The 18146-nt window shown below is 53.4% G+C and overlaps 1 protein-coding gene across 4 annotated transcripts; it reads right to left on the bottom strand.

Moving 5' to 3' along the window:
• Nucleotides 1-784: 784 nt before the first annotated feature.
• DVL3 (dishevelled segment polarity protein 3) lies at nt 785-17695 on the bottom strand. Of its 4 annotated transcripts, XM_044920071.1 has the most exons (17): nt 17236-17695; nt 11857-11926; nt 11202-11323; nt 10946-11080; nt 10635-10724; nt 10356-10449; nt 10072-10141; nt 9291-9430; nt 9048-9124; nt 8865-8932; nt 8561-8710; nt 7668-7793; nt 7320-7481; nt 6969-6976; nt 5728-5737; nt 3841-4056; nt 785-3741 (listed from the first exon to the last, which is right to left on the bottom strand). In XM_044920071.1, exons 1-17 carry the CDS (start codon nt 17394-17396, stop codon nt 3305-3307), a joined length of 2136 nt encoding a protein of 711 aa, XP_044776006.1. In that variant the 5' UTR covers nt 17397-17695; the 3' UTR covers nt 785-3304. The 4 variants fall into 4 exon arrangements, with proteins under 4 accessions (XP_044776006.1, XP_021548158.1, XP_044776009.1 ...); XM_021692483.2 differs by lacking the exons at nt 5728-5737; nt 6969-6976 and having other exon boundaries at nt 785-2453; nt 3331-3741; nt 7314-7481; ... (2 more) ...; nt 10971-11080; nt 17236-17691; XM_044920074.1 differs by lacking the exons at nt 5728-5737; nt 6969-6976 and having other exon boundaries at nt 7314-7481; nt 7668-7799; nt 8633-8710; ... (1 more) ...; nt 10971-11080; nt 17236-17693.
• Between the last annotated feature and the right edge of the window lie 451 nt (nt 17696-18146).

Consider the following 18146-nt stretch of genomic DNA (forward strand, 5'->3'; position numbering starts at 1 on the left):
GTGCTCACTTTACACACACACGACTTGGCAGAAGTGTTTGTACTGAAATTCCTGCTTTCTAACACCATCTCTGATTCTCCCAAGAGTTTTTCATCAAATATTCGTTCCAGACATGAGCCTTTTCCCAGGGTTCAAGACCCAAGTAAAAGGGCAGGGAGCAAGGAGGCAAATACTTGTAAGAAACTAGCCAAAGCTTTTCAAGAATGTCTGTTCTATCCCAGCTATATATACGTATGTGACCTCTCAAGCCCAGGACCTGTGTGCCTTCTAGTGACAGCATATATGTTGCTTAAAAAACCGTTGGCAAGTTTAATTTAACTGGACATGGAATTTGAAATCCCCTCTCTGATGAACAGAGTTAATCTTCAAATCCAAGCTGAGAAGAGACAGCAAACCCTCAGACATGAAAGGCCTACTTCCTCTTGCAGGACCTAAAGAAAATCTGTTAGCTCTTCTCTTTCTGTAGGGAGAGATGCCCTGCTGCCTTCACTGCTGCTGAGCCCATCATGGGAGGAAGGACAAAAAGGGGCAAACCTGGTTGCAAACCCTACTGTCCCAGCATCCTCCTGCTACAAGCCAGGACATGGCAGGATGAAGATCTGGTCTCCCTCAAACGGTGGTCACAGTGTGAATCCATGAAGTGACCGAATATAGGCATTTCTAATTCCTGAACCAGCACTCAAGGCTTCACTGCTACCTTTCCAAAAGCTTTATCTTCAGTAATATCCTACCATTTAGAGTAAATAATAATAATAATAATAATAATAATAATAATAATAATAATAATAGCTACCATTTATTAAGCACCTATTCTACTGTGTGCCAGGCACTGTGCTAGGCACTTTTCGTACATTATCTAATTTAAATCCTCACAACAACCCTGTGAGGTAGGTATTATTATCGTCATTTTACATATAAGGGAACTGAGGCTCAGAGAGATTAAATAACTCTCTTATCACGAAACCAAAAAGTAGTAGAGCTGGGATTCAAACCCAGAACAACCTGGCTCCAAATCCCATGCTCCTGTGAGTTAGAGTAGAGGCAGGGGGAGAGAAAGGACCATATTCAAGAAAGATCGTTGGAGTGGAATGGATATGATATAATGACTAGTAAGATATGGGGAGGAATTTAAGCCCATAAATGTTACTAGCTGGTGTGCCTATGTAGAGTGTGATAAAAATAACCAAGATTGGAATTCAGGAGGAACACACTTGATGCGGGAAATGAGTTGAGTCCATATGGGTATGTCCATGGTGATGTCCAGTGGGTGGTAATACAGATCTAAAATTTGGAGGGAAATTGTGGCTGAAGATATGTGTTTTAGAATCACCAGCATATCAGTGTCAATTGAGGACATCAGGATAGATGACATCATTTGAGGAGTAAACATAGAGGAAAGAGAAGTGAACCAAAGATGGAACACTGGGAGCACCAACACTGAAGGCATGAGCAATAGTGGAGGAATTCTCAAGGGAGTTGAACATGGCAGAGTCAGGAAAGGAAAAGTGTAGGAGGCAGCTCTGTAGTGGTGGCTAGAGAAAGCCATGGCCTGGGTTGGGAGCAAACCTAGAGCTCCTAGAAGGTAGGCAAGACAGTCATGCTTCCAACACAGCCCTTGGTCACCAAAAACCCCAGGAAGTCTTGGTTAAATGAATGAACGCCAAAATGTCCCTACCCTGGTTTGCCCCAAAGCCTGGAGCTTAAGACTTAATCTTGACACCCCAGTCCTAAAAATATGGACACCTAGGTAAGCCAGGAGAATTTATAGAAGAGGTTTAAAGAGAACGTCATGATTTGCTTAAACTGGAGAATAAGGTAAAAAAATAAAACCTGGCACTTTAGTAGGAGTCCCAGAAGTCCCCCTGCCCAACCTTTCTCTGGGGCATCCTGGTAATTATGCAATCAGGGAAGGGTGTGTGGGGTAAGAGGCAGGGTGAGAACAACCTGCCAGTTGCTTGGGGAGTCCTCTGCTGAGCCTAAACTGACACCCAGCTTATGAGCTTTATCCAGTAGGAAGATGATGGGGACATGTGTGGGAGGCTTGAGGGCTATAAGGAAGGGGAGAGGGAAGTCAGGGAACCAGCCCTACAACCTGGGAGAGAAGATCCAGCCCTCTGGGTAGGGACCAGCCCTGAGGCTTAAGTGAACTTGCATAGGTATGTGTGTGTGTGGTGTGTGTGTGTGTGTGAGAGAGAGAGAGAGAGAGAAACAGAGAGAGAGGAGACATAAGGATGGGGCACTCTCTGGAAAGGGGAACAGAGTCTCATACATGGGTGAGAGGCTGGAGCCCCCCCCAAAAGCCTAGTGACTCAACATGTTGAAGTGGGGGTGTGGGAGCTGAACATCCTTGGGAAGCCCTGAGGGGCTGCTGAAGCAGAGTTCCTGGTCTCCTCGGAGGCTGGGCCTCCCCTTGCTGGGGGCTCACAGAAAGTCAAACAGCCCGTAATTCTTGGCTGCTCCAGGCCCAGGAAAAATTGAGGGAAGAAAAAAGAAAGAAAAGAAATGTTTCAGGCCCAGAGGTGAGATGAGCCTAGTGGTTAGTAGAGTTAGAGGTCTGAAGGAACCAGCACACAGGACAGGCATGGGAGTACAGATGTAGGGGTAGAGCAGATATGCTTCCTGGAAGCCACTAGCAGCTCAGGCAACTGAGGGGGCCCTTCGGGCTTCTAGTAAAGGCAGGCACAGGCTGAGATAGCTTAGATGGTTATTGGAAGTGACTACAGCTCTAGGGTGCAGGACTGAGGCAGCCCCCCACCACTGCGGGGCGGGGACAGTCAGGAAGAGGGGCAGCTGAAGCAAGTATTTTTTGGTGTCAGTACTGTGGGGGAAAAGTTAAGAGATTGGCACACATGCTCAAGGGGATGCGGTTAATGGAGGGCTGATGTAGCTGGAATGAACGGTGCAAGGTTGCTGCGGGGGTGCCGGTGGCGGGGGGCGGGAAGGTGGGGATAAAGGGGTGAGCAGGCCCTCAAGGGCACCGCTGGGTTCAACTCCTGAAGTGTGTGTGGGGAATAAGGCGCAGCACCAGCAAGTCGGGTCCCAGTAACATGAAGGATCCTGGGAAGGCCCTCAGCGGTTAGTGGACAGAGGGGCAAGCTGGGGCCGGTGGCAGGTTAGGGGCCGCAGTGGCGATCGGTGGGTGCACCCCGCCCTTGCTGCGCCCAGCGAGCAGTTAGCGCGCCTGAATTTAGTTCAATTTATTTCCCTTTCAGGTACCAGACAAAGTAAAAAAGACGGACGGACGGAGAGAGGGACGCAGCCGCCCGGGTGCGGGAGTGGGATGCAAGTGGGGGAGGGGCCCTGTTCACATCACATCCACAAAGAACTCACTGGGGTTTCCCATGGCCATGCGGAAGGACTGTCTGCTGGCTGTCAGTTCGGGGGGCACAGAGGCCAGGTCGCGGCCCGGGGGGGCTCCCGGGGGCCCCATGGCCGCGGGCGGTGGGGGCATCATCAGCATGGGGGGACCGTAGAGAGGGGGCACGCCAGGGGGGCCGTAGCTCGGGTGCGTGTGGTGGCTGCGCAGGCTGCCGGCCATGGAGTGGTGGCTGCGGTGGCTATGCTCGCTGGCGGCAGGCCCCGAGCGCTCGCTGGGCGCCCTTTCCCGCGGCCCCCGCAGGCTGCTGCGGGTTGTGTGGTCCGACTCGCTGCCGCTGCCGCCCGACTTGGAGTCCCCCGCCTTCGGGTCCTTCTCCTTCCGCCGGTCACTGCCGCTCCGGTTGGAGCCACTGCTCCGGCTGCCTGTAGGGGACAGGCAGGCCCAGGGCGGGCGACGCTCAGGGCTTGCAGCAGCAGCTTGGGGTTCGCCTGTGCCCCCACCACCGCCCCCCTCCACCTTACCTTCACTGTGCTGACTGCTGGCGCTGCCCCCACCATAGCTGTACCCCAGCTCTGGGAAGCCTGGGTGCGGGTTGTAGGGGTGTGGGGGCGGTGGGTACTGGTAAGGGAAAGCCATGGGCCAAGGGGCGGCCCCTGGGTGCGGCAAAGGGGCCAGCGTGTCCTGGTCAGAGGCGCCACTGGAACCGTCGTGATCATGGAGGGACAAGTTGGCCATGTCTGTGGAGGGGAGGGCCAGATGAGCTGGGTCTATCCCATGCCCCCACACCCCTAGGTCAGGAGAGAGAGGTCCCCGGCCTAGGTGAGGGGGGTACATCTGTGATAACACCTAACAGCAGTGGTAGTTTATCCTCCACAAATGAGCAGAGGCACAGGTCAGAGATCTCTCACTTCTTCAGACCCCCTCTGCCACCTACCTGAGACGGTGGAGAGGGAGACCCTGCAGACACAAACCACACAAGGAAAACCCTCCTCAGGAAGGCCCTAAGCCCCCACTTCAGATGCTCAATGCCCAATCCTGACACCCAACTCCCAGGCCCAGGGAGGCCCCCTTCCAAAGGTTTGACAGTTTCTCCTCCTTCCTCAGTAAGCTGGCAGAAGGAGCACAAATCTTAAATGGGCAATGTTCTCCTCTGTTCACTTGGGGGGAGTGTGGGAAGCTGAAATAGCAGACAGGTATTGCAAACCTGCAAGTCATTAGGCACGATACAAAGCTCTTCACCTCATGCAAATGTTACCACCATCCTATGAAGAGGGCATTAGTCACATTTTTTCCAGATGAGGAAAGTGAAGTCCAGAGAGGTTAAATGACCCACCTGAGGTCAATCCAAATTGTAGCCAGAGCAGAAGCTAGGAGTTGCTTACTTTCTTCTTATTTTTCCAGGTGAGTCATTAATAAAGAGTAGGGAGCAGTTTGGGGAAATTTAGGTGAAATTTTGCCCTCTCCCTTCATCTAGGACTAAAAAAAATACCCATTATAGGCCAGAACGAACATAGGCCTTTCAGAGCCTCCCCATACAGAAGGCTCTTGGTCCAGATGGATTTCCTGGTGCTGCTGGGGAAGGTGGAAAGGGCTCAGAAAGAGAACAACTTAGATGCCTCCTCTGTGCCCTCCACCCCATTCCCAGCCAGGCCTCATTCTTCACAGTATTAACATTACTTGTTTCATGACTCTGGCTCCCACAGTAAATTGTTCACTCCTTAAGGGCAAGGCTGCCCCCACCAATGTTGGAACTACTTGAACGGGGCCACCAGAAGTGTTACCTGCCTGGGACACCCCTTGCTCACACCTCATCATACCAGGTCCCAGAGCTCTGACAGAGCTGGAATTGCCCTACGGGCCATGCTAAATACAGATGGAGCCCTTTGTTCCAATTCCTTAAGTAAGCCAGCCCAACCTTCCAGGGAAGAAGAGGTCAGGAAAGGGGGATCTGAGAGGGCGGAGGCTGTCTGTGGAGTCTACCAGCTAAGCCATCAACCTGTCAAGGCCTGCAGCTAGCATGGGGGTGGTGGTGGTGGTGAGGAACAGGGGGCTGCCTTGGCTCATGCCCCAAGAGCTGGTGACTATTTCAGCCTCCGAGCTGTTGTCCTGAGGGGAGTGATTGTGGGCTCCTGGGGATTCCCCAAAGAATTGGGGTCCCCAATTCTTTCCTTTGAGCCTGCTGAGGAGGCTGAGATCTTGGCCAGTGAGAAGAAAAAGACCTGTCTGTCAGCATATCCCTGAGCTGGGCCTCTGGGGGGTCTTGGCCAATGGGTAAAAGACCCAGGAGGCCCCAGGGATAGAACAATAGGTCTTGAGCAAAAACCACAGCTGTCTTGAGAAGCTTTAGGGATCCCTGGAGGTTCAGGGCCAGGGCTGACTTCTTCTAATGATGATAATAATAACCACACAGGATTGAGTCTAAGAAACCATTAATTATAAGATGCACCCCAATTTCAGAGATACCAAAATGTGAAAGAAATGTTCACCTTAGAATCAATTAAATTTATGAATAATGGAGAATTTTTTAAAGCACGTACTGTGGGCCAAACATGGTGCTAAAAGCATTATACACACTGTCTTAACCTCTAAAAAGCTCTGAGATAGGTTCTACTATTACCTCTAACTTACAGATCAAGAAGTTGAGGCAACGAGAGGCTGTCACTTAACTCATGTTCACACAGTGAGGGCATAGCTAGGATTTGAACTCAGAACTGTCCAACTCCAAAGCCCTATGCACCCTCCATCATGACCTTGTGCTCTGCAGCAACAGCCTTTCTAGTCCTAGAACCTAACCTGAAGCATTTTAAGTCAGTTTTTGGACTTCAGCCAGCAAGCGCCACTGGGATGACAAAAGGCTCCCTGAGGCAGAGGCGGCTGCTGGGAGTGGGCTTCTGCTCCCAGGCTGAGCAATGCTGTCCTGTTTTGAGGACTCCCCTTTCTTCCCAAGGGCTGTCTATATGCTCAGGAGGAGAAGGGAGGGTTCCCTGCAGACCTTTCCTCCTTAAAAAGCCTCATTGACTTTGTACTCTCTCGGGATCAAGTCAAGCTTGGGGCAGCTTGCAGAGTCCTCTACAAGCTGGCCCTGACAGTTTTTTTCAGTTTCAGCCCTGACAGTTTTTTTCAGTTTCATCCCAAGGCCCAGCCCACCCTCAAGGGTCTGAGGAGGCTGGGGACTTGGGGCCTCAAGCCAGCCCCAGGTCCTGCCTTGGTGGAACCTGCTTGGTGCTGGGAGGGTGATCAGGGGCCAACGGTAAGATCTTTGACCTTGCTAAGATAATGTTTCTGCAACACCACACACCTAGGCAGCTCCAAATGGTAGTAAGAAAAAGGACTCTGGAGCCAGAAAGACCTGGACCCAAGGCCTAACTCCTCTGTGTCTGACTGTGAGAATGAGTGGACTATTTAACTTCTCTAAGTCTGTTTCCTCAGCTGAAATAGGGATAGTGATCCATCTCCCCAAAGGTGAGGAGGCGGGGTTGTGAGGACTGAGTGAGAGTGAGATGATGCTTAGAAACAACCAGCACGGGGCGCCTGGGTGGCTCAGTCGCTGGGCGTCTGCCTTCAGCTCAGGTCATGATCCCAGGGTCCTGGGATCGAGCCCTGCATCGAGCTCCCTGCTCCGCAGGAAGCCTGCTTCTCCCTGTCCCACTCCCCCTGCTCGTGTTCCTTCTCTCGCTGTCTCTCTCTGTCAAATAAACAAATAAAATCTTAAAAAAAAAAAAAAAAAGAAAGAAAGAAACCAGCATGGTGCCAGAAACAGAGGAGGCACTTAGAAAATGCCAGCCCCAAGACGGGGACGCAGAGCAGGTGAAAAGGCCCGACTGGGATCTGCTTCTACTAGAGAGGGAGGCCCGTGTCAGGCCTCAAGCTGGGCCCCCACCTTGGCTGCCTTGCTCACGCCTCATGTGGGCTCCCTGGAGTCTGCTGCCACATCCCTGGGCCCCTCCCCACTCCCAGCCAGGAGACAGAGCAAGGAGGTGGGGGAGGCACATACTGCCACAGAGGTCACCGAAGATGTAGTAGCACTGCTCAGAGAAGGTGATCTTGTTGACAGTGTGGCGGATGAAGCCGGCTTTCAGCAGGTTGCTGGCATACTTGCGGGCCTCTCTCCGGTCAGTGAAGCCTTCCACGTTGTGGTATAGCCAGTCCACCACATCCGAGCCTGGGGGCAAGGCCGCCACTTGATTGGGAGGCCCACCTGACTTGGGCTCATCTGACCTCACAGAAGCCACAAGGCTGGAGCTGGTGCCAGCTCCAAGGAGTGGCCTAAGGGAGATCTTCAGCCCCCAGCCTGCCCTGCCCTACCTCTCCCCACCCCGCCCTTCATCCCACCATGGGGCCCTCTCACCGATGAAAGCGTTGGGGATGGTAATCTTGAGCCACATGCGGTCTCGGACCTCCAGCCCAGATTCAGGGGAGGCCATGGCTTTGACAATGGCGGCCATGTCACTGTGGATGGACAGGTGGAAGTCGTCTAGGCCTGGGGGTGGGAGGCAGAATGGTGAGGCAGAAAGGGGCTACAGAGTTAGGTGGAGAGGAGTCTGCACTGCAGCTCTATCACCTAATAACTATGGACCAATGGTGGGCACATTATTGACTTCTAGGACACTTAGTTTCCTCCTCTGTAAAAATAGGGACTTTAATATTTATTTTGCAAGGATTTGTTTGTTTTTTAAAGTAGGCTCCATGCCCAATGTGGAGCCCAACACAGGGCTTGAACTCACAACCCTGACATCAAGACCTGAGCGGAGATCAAGAGTCCAACGCTTAACCAACTGAGCCACCCAGGCGCCCCATATTTTGCAAGGGTATTTGAAGAGAGAATTAAATAATATAAATGAAGGTGCTTAGCAAAGTGTATAATATGTGTGTTATAATAAATATGGCAGTCATTTGCTGAGTGCTTACTTTATGCCACATATTGGGATCGAGGCTTCACTTATACCCTCTTGTTAAAACCCCCTCCCTCGCCCCGGAACCTGGTAGAGTGCGTATCATTAGTCCCATTTTACTAGAGGAAACTGAGGCTCGCGGGGTGCTCAATACAGGTTCAGAGGCAAACATTGTTTTGTGAGGGTTGGGTGTCCACTCTGGGAAGCTGCAGTGTGAGGTAGCTGGAATAAACTCAGCCCCCTCTCCAGCCCCCTCTGACTTTTAAGCAAGAGTCTCCATGTGGGCCTTCATCAGTCCCTCCCACCTGGCCTCATCTGCTGGGCCTCGGGGGCAGGGTTGGACACTCACGCTCTGTGTCAGGGATGGAGCTGGTGATGGAGGAGCTGGTGGAGGTGATGGTGCTCAGGGAGGGGCTCATGCCATAGGCAGGGAAGGTGCCGGTCATGGCTGCAGTGTGGGAGACCCAGGCTGCAGGGTCAATGGGCCGGATGGGCTCGCCTGCAGGGAGGATGAGAGTCAGGGGCTGCCCACGCTGCCCACTGGCAGGCCCCACAGGGTAGGTATGAGGGTTCAGGGCAACACAGAAGGAAGGAGAGACAGGGTTCACGTGTGCCAAGCACCAGCTTTAGGGCTGAGTCCCCCAGCCACTTACTCCTGGGCAGTGTGAAGCAACCACGTGGACTTGGGTCCCAGCACTTGGCTACAGTCAGGGTGATGGGCCTGAAAGCAAGGGTGTCCCTAGTGAGGGCAGGATGCACGGAGTCCAGACCAATCCCCTTGCCTAACAGCCAGAAATGCCTGCCCCCTCCTTCCCAATGTCCCATCCCATCCATACCCCGGTTTGTGCACAATCTCCCGCAGTACCCGGACTGCGTCGTCATTACTCATGTTCTCAAAGTTGATCTCGTTTACCTGGGAGAGAGGGCCAGAAGTGGGATAAGCAGCTGGGATGGGGAGGTAGATAGGGAAGCTGAGGTTGGTGATCAGGTCTTCCCCCTACCAAGAAGTGGCCTCTAAATGAGCAGGCATTATCTCCCTACTCCCCATCCACACCACCATCTCCGGTGGGCAGTGGTACCTGTAACAGCATATCTCCTGGCTCGATGCGTCCATCTGCAGCCACAGCACCCCCCTTCATGATAGAGCCGATGTAGATGCCTCCATCACCACGCTCATTGCTTTGGCCCACAATGGAGATGCCCAGAAAGTTGTACTTTTCTACAGAGAGTAATACAACCTTAAGAGAGGAACAAGGTTCCCACCCAAATTCTGAGTTCCTTATTAGAAAAGGGTGGAAAGGGATGGGAGGAACTAACATTCATCGAACCTGAATCAGGCCCTGTGTTCAGCATGGTCAAGCATGCTTCCATTCAGGCCTTGCTAGCTCTGCCACAGGGACTCTTTGTCCCATTTCACAAAGCAGGCCACTGAGGTTCGAAAATCTTCAGTGGCTTTTCTAAGCCATTAAGTGGCAAAGCCAGGATTCAAACACAGACTTAAATTCTAAGGTTGGGGCTCTTTTTACGACATCCAGCTATCTCCTAGAGACAGTACCTAGGGCAGAAATCAGAGAGCAACAAGCATCGGCTGAAAAAGGGAAGCGGGACAGGAATCAGAAATTACTTCCTCCAGGAAGCCTTCCCCGATGCCATCCCTCTGCTTCCACAGCTCTCTGTGCTTGTCTCTGTCATAGCCCTGATCACGAGCTACTGAAATGATCGATTTATGTACTGGTTTATGTTTATGAGAGAAAGCTCCTCAGGGTCAGGGAACATATCTTGTGCCTCTTGGAACTCTTCAAGTCTGCCCAGTGTCTGGCATAAAGTAGGCCCTCAAGAGTGTTGTTTCACCAGACTCACCCATGTTGAGAGTGACTGTGATGATGTTGAGTGACATGGTGGAGTCCGTGATGCTGCTGAAGGACGAGGACTGGAATAGACAGAGGCCCTGAGCAGCATGTAGGGCTGGCAAGAACTCACTGCTCCCACCTAGGTCCTCCTCCAGGCGAGCCCTCGGCAACCCCTCCCCTAAAAGGCTCAAATGCTGGCCCCATAGGAGGAGGTCTAAGGAAGCACACACCCTGGATCTGCCTGGACAGGGCACAGTCTGCCCCCACCCAACCCTGGTATCTCAGGCCCCGTACCCGCTCAATCCGCGAAACCTTCTGCTTCCTCCGCCGCCGCTTATGTCTTCTCATCAGGCGTGAGGCGCTGCTCTGCTCTGTGGAGCTGCTGAACCTGGGGGGCCCACAGTCGTTCCCCACCAGGCTGGCCCAGCCCTGCCCCACAAGAGGCACCACAGGGCCCAAGTCCCCCATGCAAAGCCCACAGCCCTCCCAGGGTCCCACCATCCTGGGGGGAGATGGGGTCAGGGCTGCTCGGGGGTCACCTGCCCCATAGTACCAATGAAACCAAAGCCCCACCTGCTGGTGGAGTCATCCTCATCCGAATCAAAGAAGCTGGTGGTCTCTAACTCGCTGCTCATAAGGGTGGATGAGCTATCATAACCCCCTGGCTCTCGCCGCCGTTCCCCCTTTGCAGTTCCATTTAGCCGGGTTGCTGCAGGGAACAGAGGCAGCTGGGTTCACAGTGCCGATGCAGGAGGGAAGGGAGGACACAGGGCTGGGCTAGGGGCTGCACTGGGGCCAGGCATACCCAGAGCTCAGGAAAGGGCAGAGAAGTGGGTAGCTGAATGGAAGCGGTGGGGGTAGGTGTGGGTGGGGGTGGGGAGGGAAGGTGTCTGTTCAGGGAAGACGCACTGTGCTCTGGGCCATCCCTCCTGCGTGGCCGCTCGCGCTGGGCAGACACCAAGGAGTCTGTCTCTGTGTCATTGTCCAGGTTCTCCTGGCTGCCTCCACCAGCATGAGGGCTGCAGGGAAGAGAGGACTTGGTGGGAGAGGGGGCAGGCTGGGGGCTCCCTCCCCCCAGCCCTGGGCTGAGCTGATGCATCCCTCCCCCATGGGCCTGCTCCACCCTCAGGCCACACTCACTGGAAGGATGGGGGCCGGGAGTCCCCAATGCCTCCCGTGCGCTCCATGGGCGGTGGCAGTTCTGATGGGTTGTCAGCACAGAAGGGAGCTGGCTCTGGGTGTGAGCCCTCAGCAGACACCAACTGATGGGGAAAGAATGGGTGGGTAATGTGGTACAAGGGGCACCAGGGAAATAGCAGATGGTTGGCTTCTGGCAGGGCATGCAGACTTGGGGAGCATGAAGCAAGGGACATGGAGGTAGAAGGGACAGGACTATGCAAGGTCAGCTGAGATGAGGAATGGACTCACTGCTGGTGGATGGGGAGGATGGGAGGCATGAGCTATTGAAGTGGGATGGAGGCAGAGAACAAGGGTCAGTGGTCTAAGGCAGAGGTTGGCTGGAACCTGAGGCAAAGTGCCTCAAAGGGCGTCGGAGACATTTGTGTCTCTGATGAGTGTTTCTGTCCCTCCCTCTCTCCATATTCCACCTCCCCCCGGCCCCCCATCTTTCACCAAGGCTACAGAATCTGGGGTGAGAAAGAGTTCAGGTAGAAAACTCAGGGGAGAGTCCAATATTGAAGTATAAAACCATCAGCTATAATCTTAGCAACGCTTTTCCTCTGTCTAGCCCACCGCAGGAACGCAGGAGGAGGAAGGGTTGAGGAGGGCTTCTTACCCAAGACACCACCCGGCCATTGAAGCAGGGCAGCTTGGCATTGTCGTCGGAGATCTCCTCCTTCACCACTCTGCAGGGAAAGGGTGGGGGTGTCCAAGTGAGCTTTCTGGGGTGGAAATGGAAGGGTCCTCACAATCCTAACTCAGGGGCTCCTCCACCCTAAACTGGGAATCATGCCACCAGCCTAAGCCTATTCAGATGGGAGCAGAAGTGGGAGTCACCTAGGGACAGCTCTTTAGCACCACCAGGAAGACATCAGCCCTGCCCAGGCCGGATGCCATCCTGGGGTGTCCTCTCAGTTATCAATCAGGTGACTGCAAATTACACCTGACAAATTGCTGTCCCTCATGAATGTGGCTACTCCCTAGAATCATGAGAGTGCTTTACCCAGTCCCAATATATCTCTTCTGGACTAGACTTATTCTTTCCCTCTGACCCTAAACTAGGAAAAAGTACATCCTTATTTCTGTCTTTCCCTTCTTGGGAATCCTGACATTCTTCTGGGAGGTTTGAATGAGGAGTTTAATTAGGAAAGAGAAGGAGGAAAGGTATTTACTGAACATCCTCCACTGCCTTTATGATAATAGTACCAATTGCTCTCATTTATTAAGCATGTATCATGGGCCAACACTTTGCTTGTGTCATTTCATTTAATACTCGCAGCAATGCTAAGACAGATACAGATGGGGAAACTAAGGCTTAGTAAGTTCAGAAATTCACTTACGGTCACACCACTAATAAAAGCTGGAATTTGAATCCTGGTCAGCGTGATTCTTTAGCCTTTATTCTTACCTATTATACCATCTTATCTCCCTAGAGTTAGAATGTATAATCTTCACAACACCTTCATTGTATGGACAAGATTCTCATTTTACGAGTAAAGAAATGGAGAAACATTCAGTAACTTGTCCCAGGTCACAGAGCCTGGAAGATGTCAGAGTTGGAATTCAGCCCCAAGCTTGCCTGACTGCAAAACCTATGGTCTTTCCATGGTATTTCACATCTTCTTCTCATACCGTGACAGGAGATGTGGATGTGTGTGTGTGGTGTTGTGGGGGGAGACAGTGATGTGGGGCATGAAGGGGGTGGGATGTGTATAGGCATGCAGTTTGGCTTAGGGATGCATCAAGGCAAGAAGTCAGACCATGATTACAGTTTGGGGCCAGGGAAAGGAATGAAAAAGTTTGAGGGCCCCAGACTGTTTCAAACACCCCAGGAGTACAGAGCTGGAAAGATGTGATCAGGGGCAAGAGAAAGACACATGCCTGGGGTTGTGAGCAGAGAGGGAGGCTGGGAAGCCTAGTCCTTCCTTGTTCCTGGAGCAGCTTCTGCCCAGAGCCGGGAACATGCTTGGCTCCTGGTGATGCTCACATTCTTGGACTCACAGCCAAGTTCGAAGACCGAGCCTGCCCTTCTCCCTCCCATCCAGCTCTGGTTCCTCCACCATTTCCAACCCCACAAAGACCCTGGGAAAGCAGCTCTAATCATCCTGGTCAAGCCCACGATGGCAGAAAGCCTAGGGATAGAACATGCTGAAAAGAAGGGACATGGAGGTAGCTCAGAGTCATGAGCCAGGCTGGCCATAGGGTTACCCTAAGCTTGCAGTCCAATATGGGAACTGGGGCTCAAAGGAAAATGGGGTATGTGGGTCTTAGGGCAGAGACTGACCTGCTCTGGAGGGGGTCTCCCTGTGGTGGGAAACTGCTGCTGAGTCCCCACCACTCCCTCCCCGAGCAGGCCCCACCACATAGCTCCAATGCTACAGATGTTTCCTCTCTTTCTAGGGGTCACCGACAGGTCGCCAAGGCTCTGCTGACTCATAACGATCAGCTGATCTTCAGCAACAGCCTTGGGGACCTCAGAGAGACCTCCCCCTCCCACCATGGAGATGAATGGCTCAGGGTTGCACAGCACTAACACACACACACACACACACACACACACACACGCCGTAAGCAGAGCTGAACCAATCTGGGTTCTAATTCTGCTATTTGTTAGCCCTCCTATCTTAGGGAAGTTTCTTAACTTTTCCAAACCTTTGTCTTATCCTGGTAAGTGTGATTTGTAAATGTTGGCATGACGTAGGCTTACAATAAAAGCTAGTTATTAGCTGTGTCAATTTTTAGCAGGTTCCATACTCTTTCCAACTAGGTGTAAGTTTCTAAGGGCGGGGACCAAACAAATCTACGCATCACTCATCGTCCATCATCGTTCATTCAATTAAAAAGCCTTTGCTAAGAGCCCAGTGGGTTTTAAATCCTGTGCTTGCCATTGTATAAACCTCAAGAAGCACCAGACCAGGAGCCTGCCTTGTCCTTGGAGGTTATGGCCCAATGGATAGTTCATACAAGTATGTGGCAAGTGGGAAGTGGTCAGAACCGTAAGAACAGCAGATGTGTTCACTGGACAGACATCTGTTGAGTATTACTTAGGTGTCAGGTCCTGGCTAGGAGCTGTGTAGGTGTAAGGATAAATGGGATAAAGTGCCATAACTTTAAAAGCTAAATGCAGATGGGGCAATTTGGACCTGGGGAAGAAAAGGGACGAGCAGTGTGCTCAGGGTAGAAGGCCCAGAGGCAGGGCAGTATGTGACATGGAGCGGGGAGCAACATGGTTTGTAGTCCAACTTCCCATGTTGCTCCCGCCCACAGCTCAAGGCCACTCTAGCATCCATCAGTGGTGAAAATGTTTATTCTTCCTCCATTTCCCAAGTAATTTAAGAGGGTCTGGCCTACCTTAACTTGACAAATACTTCTGGAGACCAGATGGGAGTTGGGGAGTCCTCAGTCCTCACAAACCAGAACCTCAGAGGGTAAGCTTGGAGAGCAGCCTTTCTCCTCTGACCCACTCTCCCATCTGTCAGCAGAGGTCGCTGGCCTCTGCCCAACCCTGGTCTCATGGGGCTAGGATAAGTGGCAGCCCTATCACCTCTACAGTTTGCCAAGGCTCAGCATCTCCCTCAGAGAGGATGTAGCTGTTCAATGGTGATGATAATAACACCTACAATTGTGTGATTAAGGTCTTAGACTCTGGAGCCAGATTTCTGATGCAGAATCAAGCTCTGCCACTTACTAGCTGTGTGGCCTTGGGTAAGTTACTTAACATTTCTTCATCTATAAACTGGGGATATTACTACTTATTTCATAAGGCTGTTAAGATGATTGAATGAGTAAAGATTTGAAAAGCATTCAGATCAGTGCATGCACACTGAAGTACCATAAAAAGAGTTTGTTAAATAAATGAAATATATATACTTCTCAGCTACCAGTTCTCTGTGACAAGACAGCTCTAGCCCTCTCCTGCTCAATAATCCTTCTGGGGATAAAAACAAAATCAATCTCCTCCTTTAGGTTTGTTCTCAATCCTGTTAAAACAGTCTACTATAATATTTTGCAAAGGATGGTTCAAGTACCACTCATGTATGCAAGATCGCTTCAGGTGCACCTGAATGAATGTTTAATTCAATAGTTAAGTATTTTTAACATATTTTAGAAAGAAATACAAGTAGAAAATCAGACCTGTGATTTCATATTACTGATTGGGTCAAGCTAAGAAAGAGAGAGTGAACTGGATTTAAAGAACAATATTAAGTCAACCGTGAGCAGATGTAATGGGAACCCTCCTATGACTATGGTTAGGCCTGGTTTGACAGCAGTCTGGCGGGAGTGGGAGGTAGCCCAGAGAGGTATAAGTTTAGGAGGTGGGGGCTAAGCCCATTGGGTTCAGGGGTGAGTTGAGGGTAGAGACACAGGCCTATCCCAGTCCCTCAAGGTATCCAGTCCCAGGGTGGCTCCAGCACACTGCACTCTAGCTGATTTCCCCTATCCCATACCCTGAGGCGGCATCTTGGTCTCTTCCAACTCTGTTTTTCTCTTACCAGGCCAAGGCCTCTGCTCCCTCACTCTCACCCCTTGCAGATCGATCCCTCTTCAGAATCTTCCCATCAGGGGTGTCTGTCTCTGGACTGAAGCCAGACAATCATTACTACACCAGGAGTACCCCACCCCAGCATAGGAACAACAAAAGAAGCAAGAATGGTCAGAAGCTGCATAGCACGACCCATGTCCCACATTCAAAGCACTCTCACACACAGGCTCTCATGGGCTCATCAAACCCTGAGTTCCGTGGGGAAAGATGACAGCAAAACATGTTAGGCAGAAGACAGAGAAGGTGCTTGCTTCCCAGGCCAAGAGGGCAGGGGTCCTGGAAGAGAAGCCAGACTCATCAACACCAGGGAGGAGACTGTCTCCCCTCATTCAGCTCTGGGGCCTCAGCTCCAAAGAGCAGTGCAGGCCTCAGGCTGGGGCTGGAGAGACAGCCTTTAGGCCTTCAGGGCCCGGGAAGGCCTTCCCCACAGGCCTCCAGGCCCAGTGCCCAGTTAGTGTGGGGCAGGCAAGTCTGGGGGCCTCCCCCTCCCCCAGTCCCCTGGGAGATGGGGGGGGTGAGGGGATGGGCCAGGCTCCCCCTCCCAGGCCAGCTGCTACAGAACCTTCCGGCTCCAACATTCCATCCCCTCTTAAAGGGGAAGTCCCTGCTTCCAAACTCCGCCTGCCCAAAGCCCTGCAGATGGGTGGAGAAGACCCCGCCAGGCAGAGGAAGATGAAGAACACCAAGAGACTCTTCCTGGCCCTCCCATCCAGGCTCTGAGGCCCTTTCCAAGGTCTCCCCCTTGGTCACCATCTGGAGGAAAAAGGCCCCAATTCTGAAGGGAAATCAGCACCTAGGCCAGTGGGGACTTCTCAGGGGTCACGCACTCCAATTCTTTGACAACATCCTTAACACCCCACAAGGAAGGGGAGACAGCTAAATAAACATTAGGCTTGCTGGCCTTAGCCTGCAGCCTGGCCCCTGAACCGCCACCCCAACTCCCCCTCCCCCCAGTTCAAAGTCCCACAGCATAGCCCCTGGATGCACTACTCCAAATACGGCTTTGAGTTGGGAGCTGAAAAGATGGAGAGGGCAAAGGCCGAGTGCCAAACACCCCAAGTCTCTGCTAAAAAGGTGGCTTCCCCGGCGGGCAGAAGGTTGGGGACTCTGGCTCTGGAATCGGGTGGAGGGGGTGTGTGTCCGTCTACGTAGGCCACTGGTCTCTGAGGAGGTGAAGGGGACTTGGAACTCTGGTTGCTCTTGGGGAATTGGACGTCCCCCTAAAACTAGGAGGGCCTAGGTCCCCCACAAGAGGTAAAAGGAGAGTCCCTAAAGGGGCTAGAACTCCAGCCTCTGAAAAAGCCAGGGGCGCCCCAAATGCCCAAGTCGCCCCCTGGAATCCAGAGTAGGGCCAGAAGCCAGTGTAGCAAGGGGAGTCCAAACTGGCCGAGTGGGCCCCGAGAAGCCGGAGGGGCCGGGGTCCCCCGGAGGTGAGGCGGGGGCCATCCTCACCCGAAATCGTCGTCCATAGACTTGAAGAAGAACTTATAGCTGGGTCGCTGCAGAACGCCCTTAAAGTCCGCCAAGGTGACGCGCTCGGCGGGCAGGGGCAGTTTCACCAGGTACGGCGTCTCCTGCCCGTCCAGGTGGTAGATGATCTTGGTCTCCCCCATGGCTCCGGCCTCGGGCCCGGCAGCCCGCGCGCGGCCTGCTCCGGCGGCCGGGCCGGGCCTCTCGGGCGGCGACAGCCCTCGGCGCGGCCCAGCGGCTCAGCCTAGCTCGGCGGCCGGCCGCGGCGCCAGCTCCCTTGTTCTCCGGTCGCTCCCGGGTCCCAGCGCCGCCTGCCGCCACCGCGGCCGCCGCTTCCGCTCCCCACTCTCCCGGCTCCGCTGGAGACTGCGACTCTTCCGGTGGCCGCGGCCCTACCCGGCTCTGCGCTGCGGCTCGGCCGGCTCCCCTCCCCCGACCCCGGCGCGGCCCCGCCCCGGCGCGAGCTCCGCCCCTGGCCGCCTCCGCGCCTCGCTGGCCTCACGGCAGATGGCCCGGCCCTCTACCGGGCCCCGCGGACACCCAGCGGTGAGATCGGCCGCCTGCGCTCCGCTCCCTGGCCTGCGGGGAGCTTGGTGGCGGTCGCCTAGGCTCCCCAGACAGGGAAGGGCAGATCTCACCAGCATGGCCGCGTTCGCGGACTCATCAAGGCCCTGGCTTTGGACCCCAGGGGGATCGGCTGTTCCTCAGCAGCCTGGGGTCACTTTGGTCCCCAGAGGTGGGTGGGGCGGCCCGGGGGGCGGGCGGTTCTGACCAGGTATCGATGGAGGAAAGTTATCTTCATGTGGCCCTTTTAGGGTCTGTTGGAAAGCATAGTTGCTGTCACTGAGTCTACCAAACTGAGTTCCTTGAGGACAGAATGGAATCGAGTTGAT

The sequence above is a fragment of the Neomonachus schauinslandi genome, chromosome 1, assembly GCF_002201575.2.
Source record: "Neomonachus schauinslandi chromosome 1, ASM220157v2, whole genome shotgun sequence".
Lineage (NCBI taxonomy): Eukaryota > Metazoa > Chordata > Mammalia > Carnivora > Phocidae > Neomonachus > Neomonachus schauinslandi.

Coding starts and splice junctions, on each gene's coding strand:
- DVL3 (XM_021692483.2), bottom strand. CDS start 17,396: ATGGGGGAGACCAAGATCATCTACCACCTGGACGGGCAGGAGACGCCG. Junction 11,324..11,856: donor ATGGCCGGGTGGTGTCTTGG/GTAAGAAGCCCT, acceptor TTTCCCCATCAG/TTGGTGTCTGCTGAGGGCTC. Junction 11,081..11,201: donor TCCCGGCCCCCATCCTTCCA/GTGAGTGTGGCC, acceptor TCTTCCCTGCAG/CCCTCATGCTGGTGGAGGCA.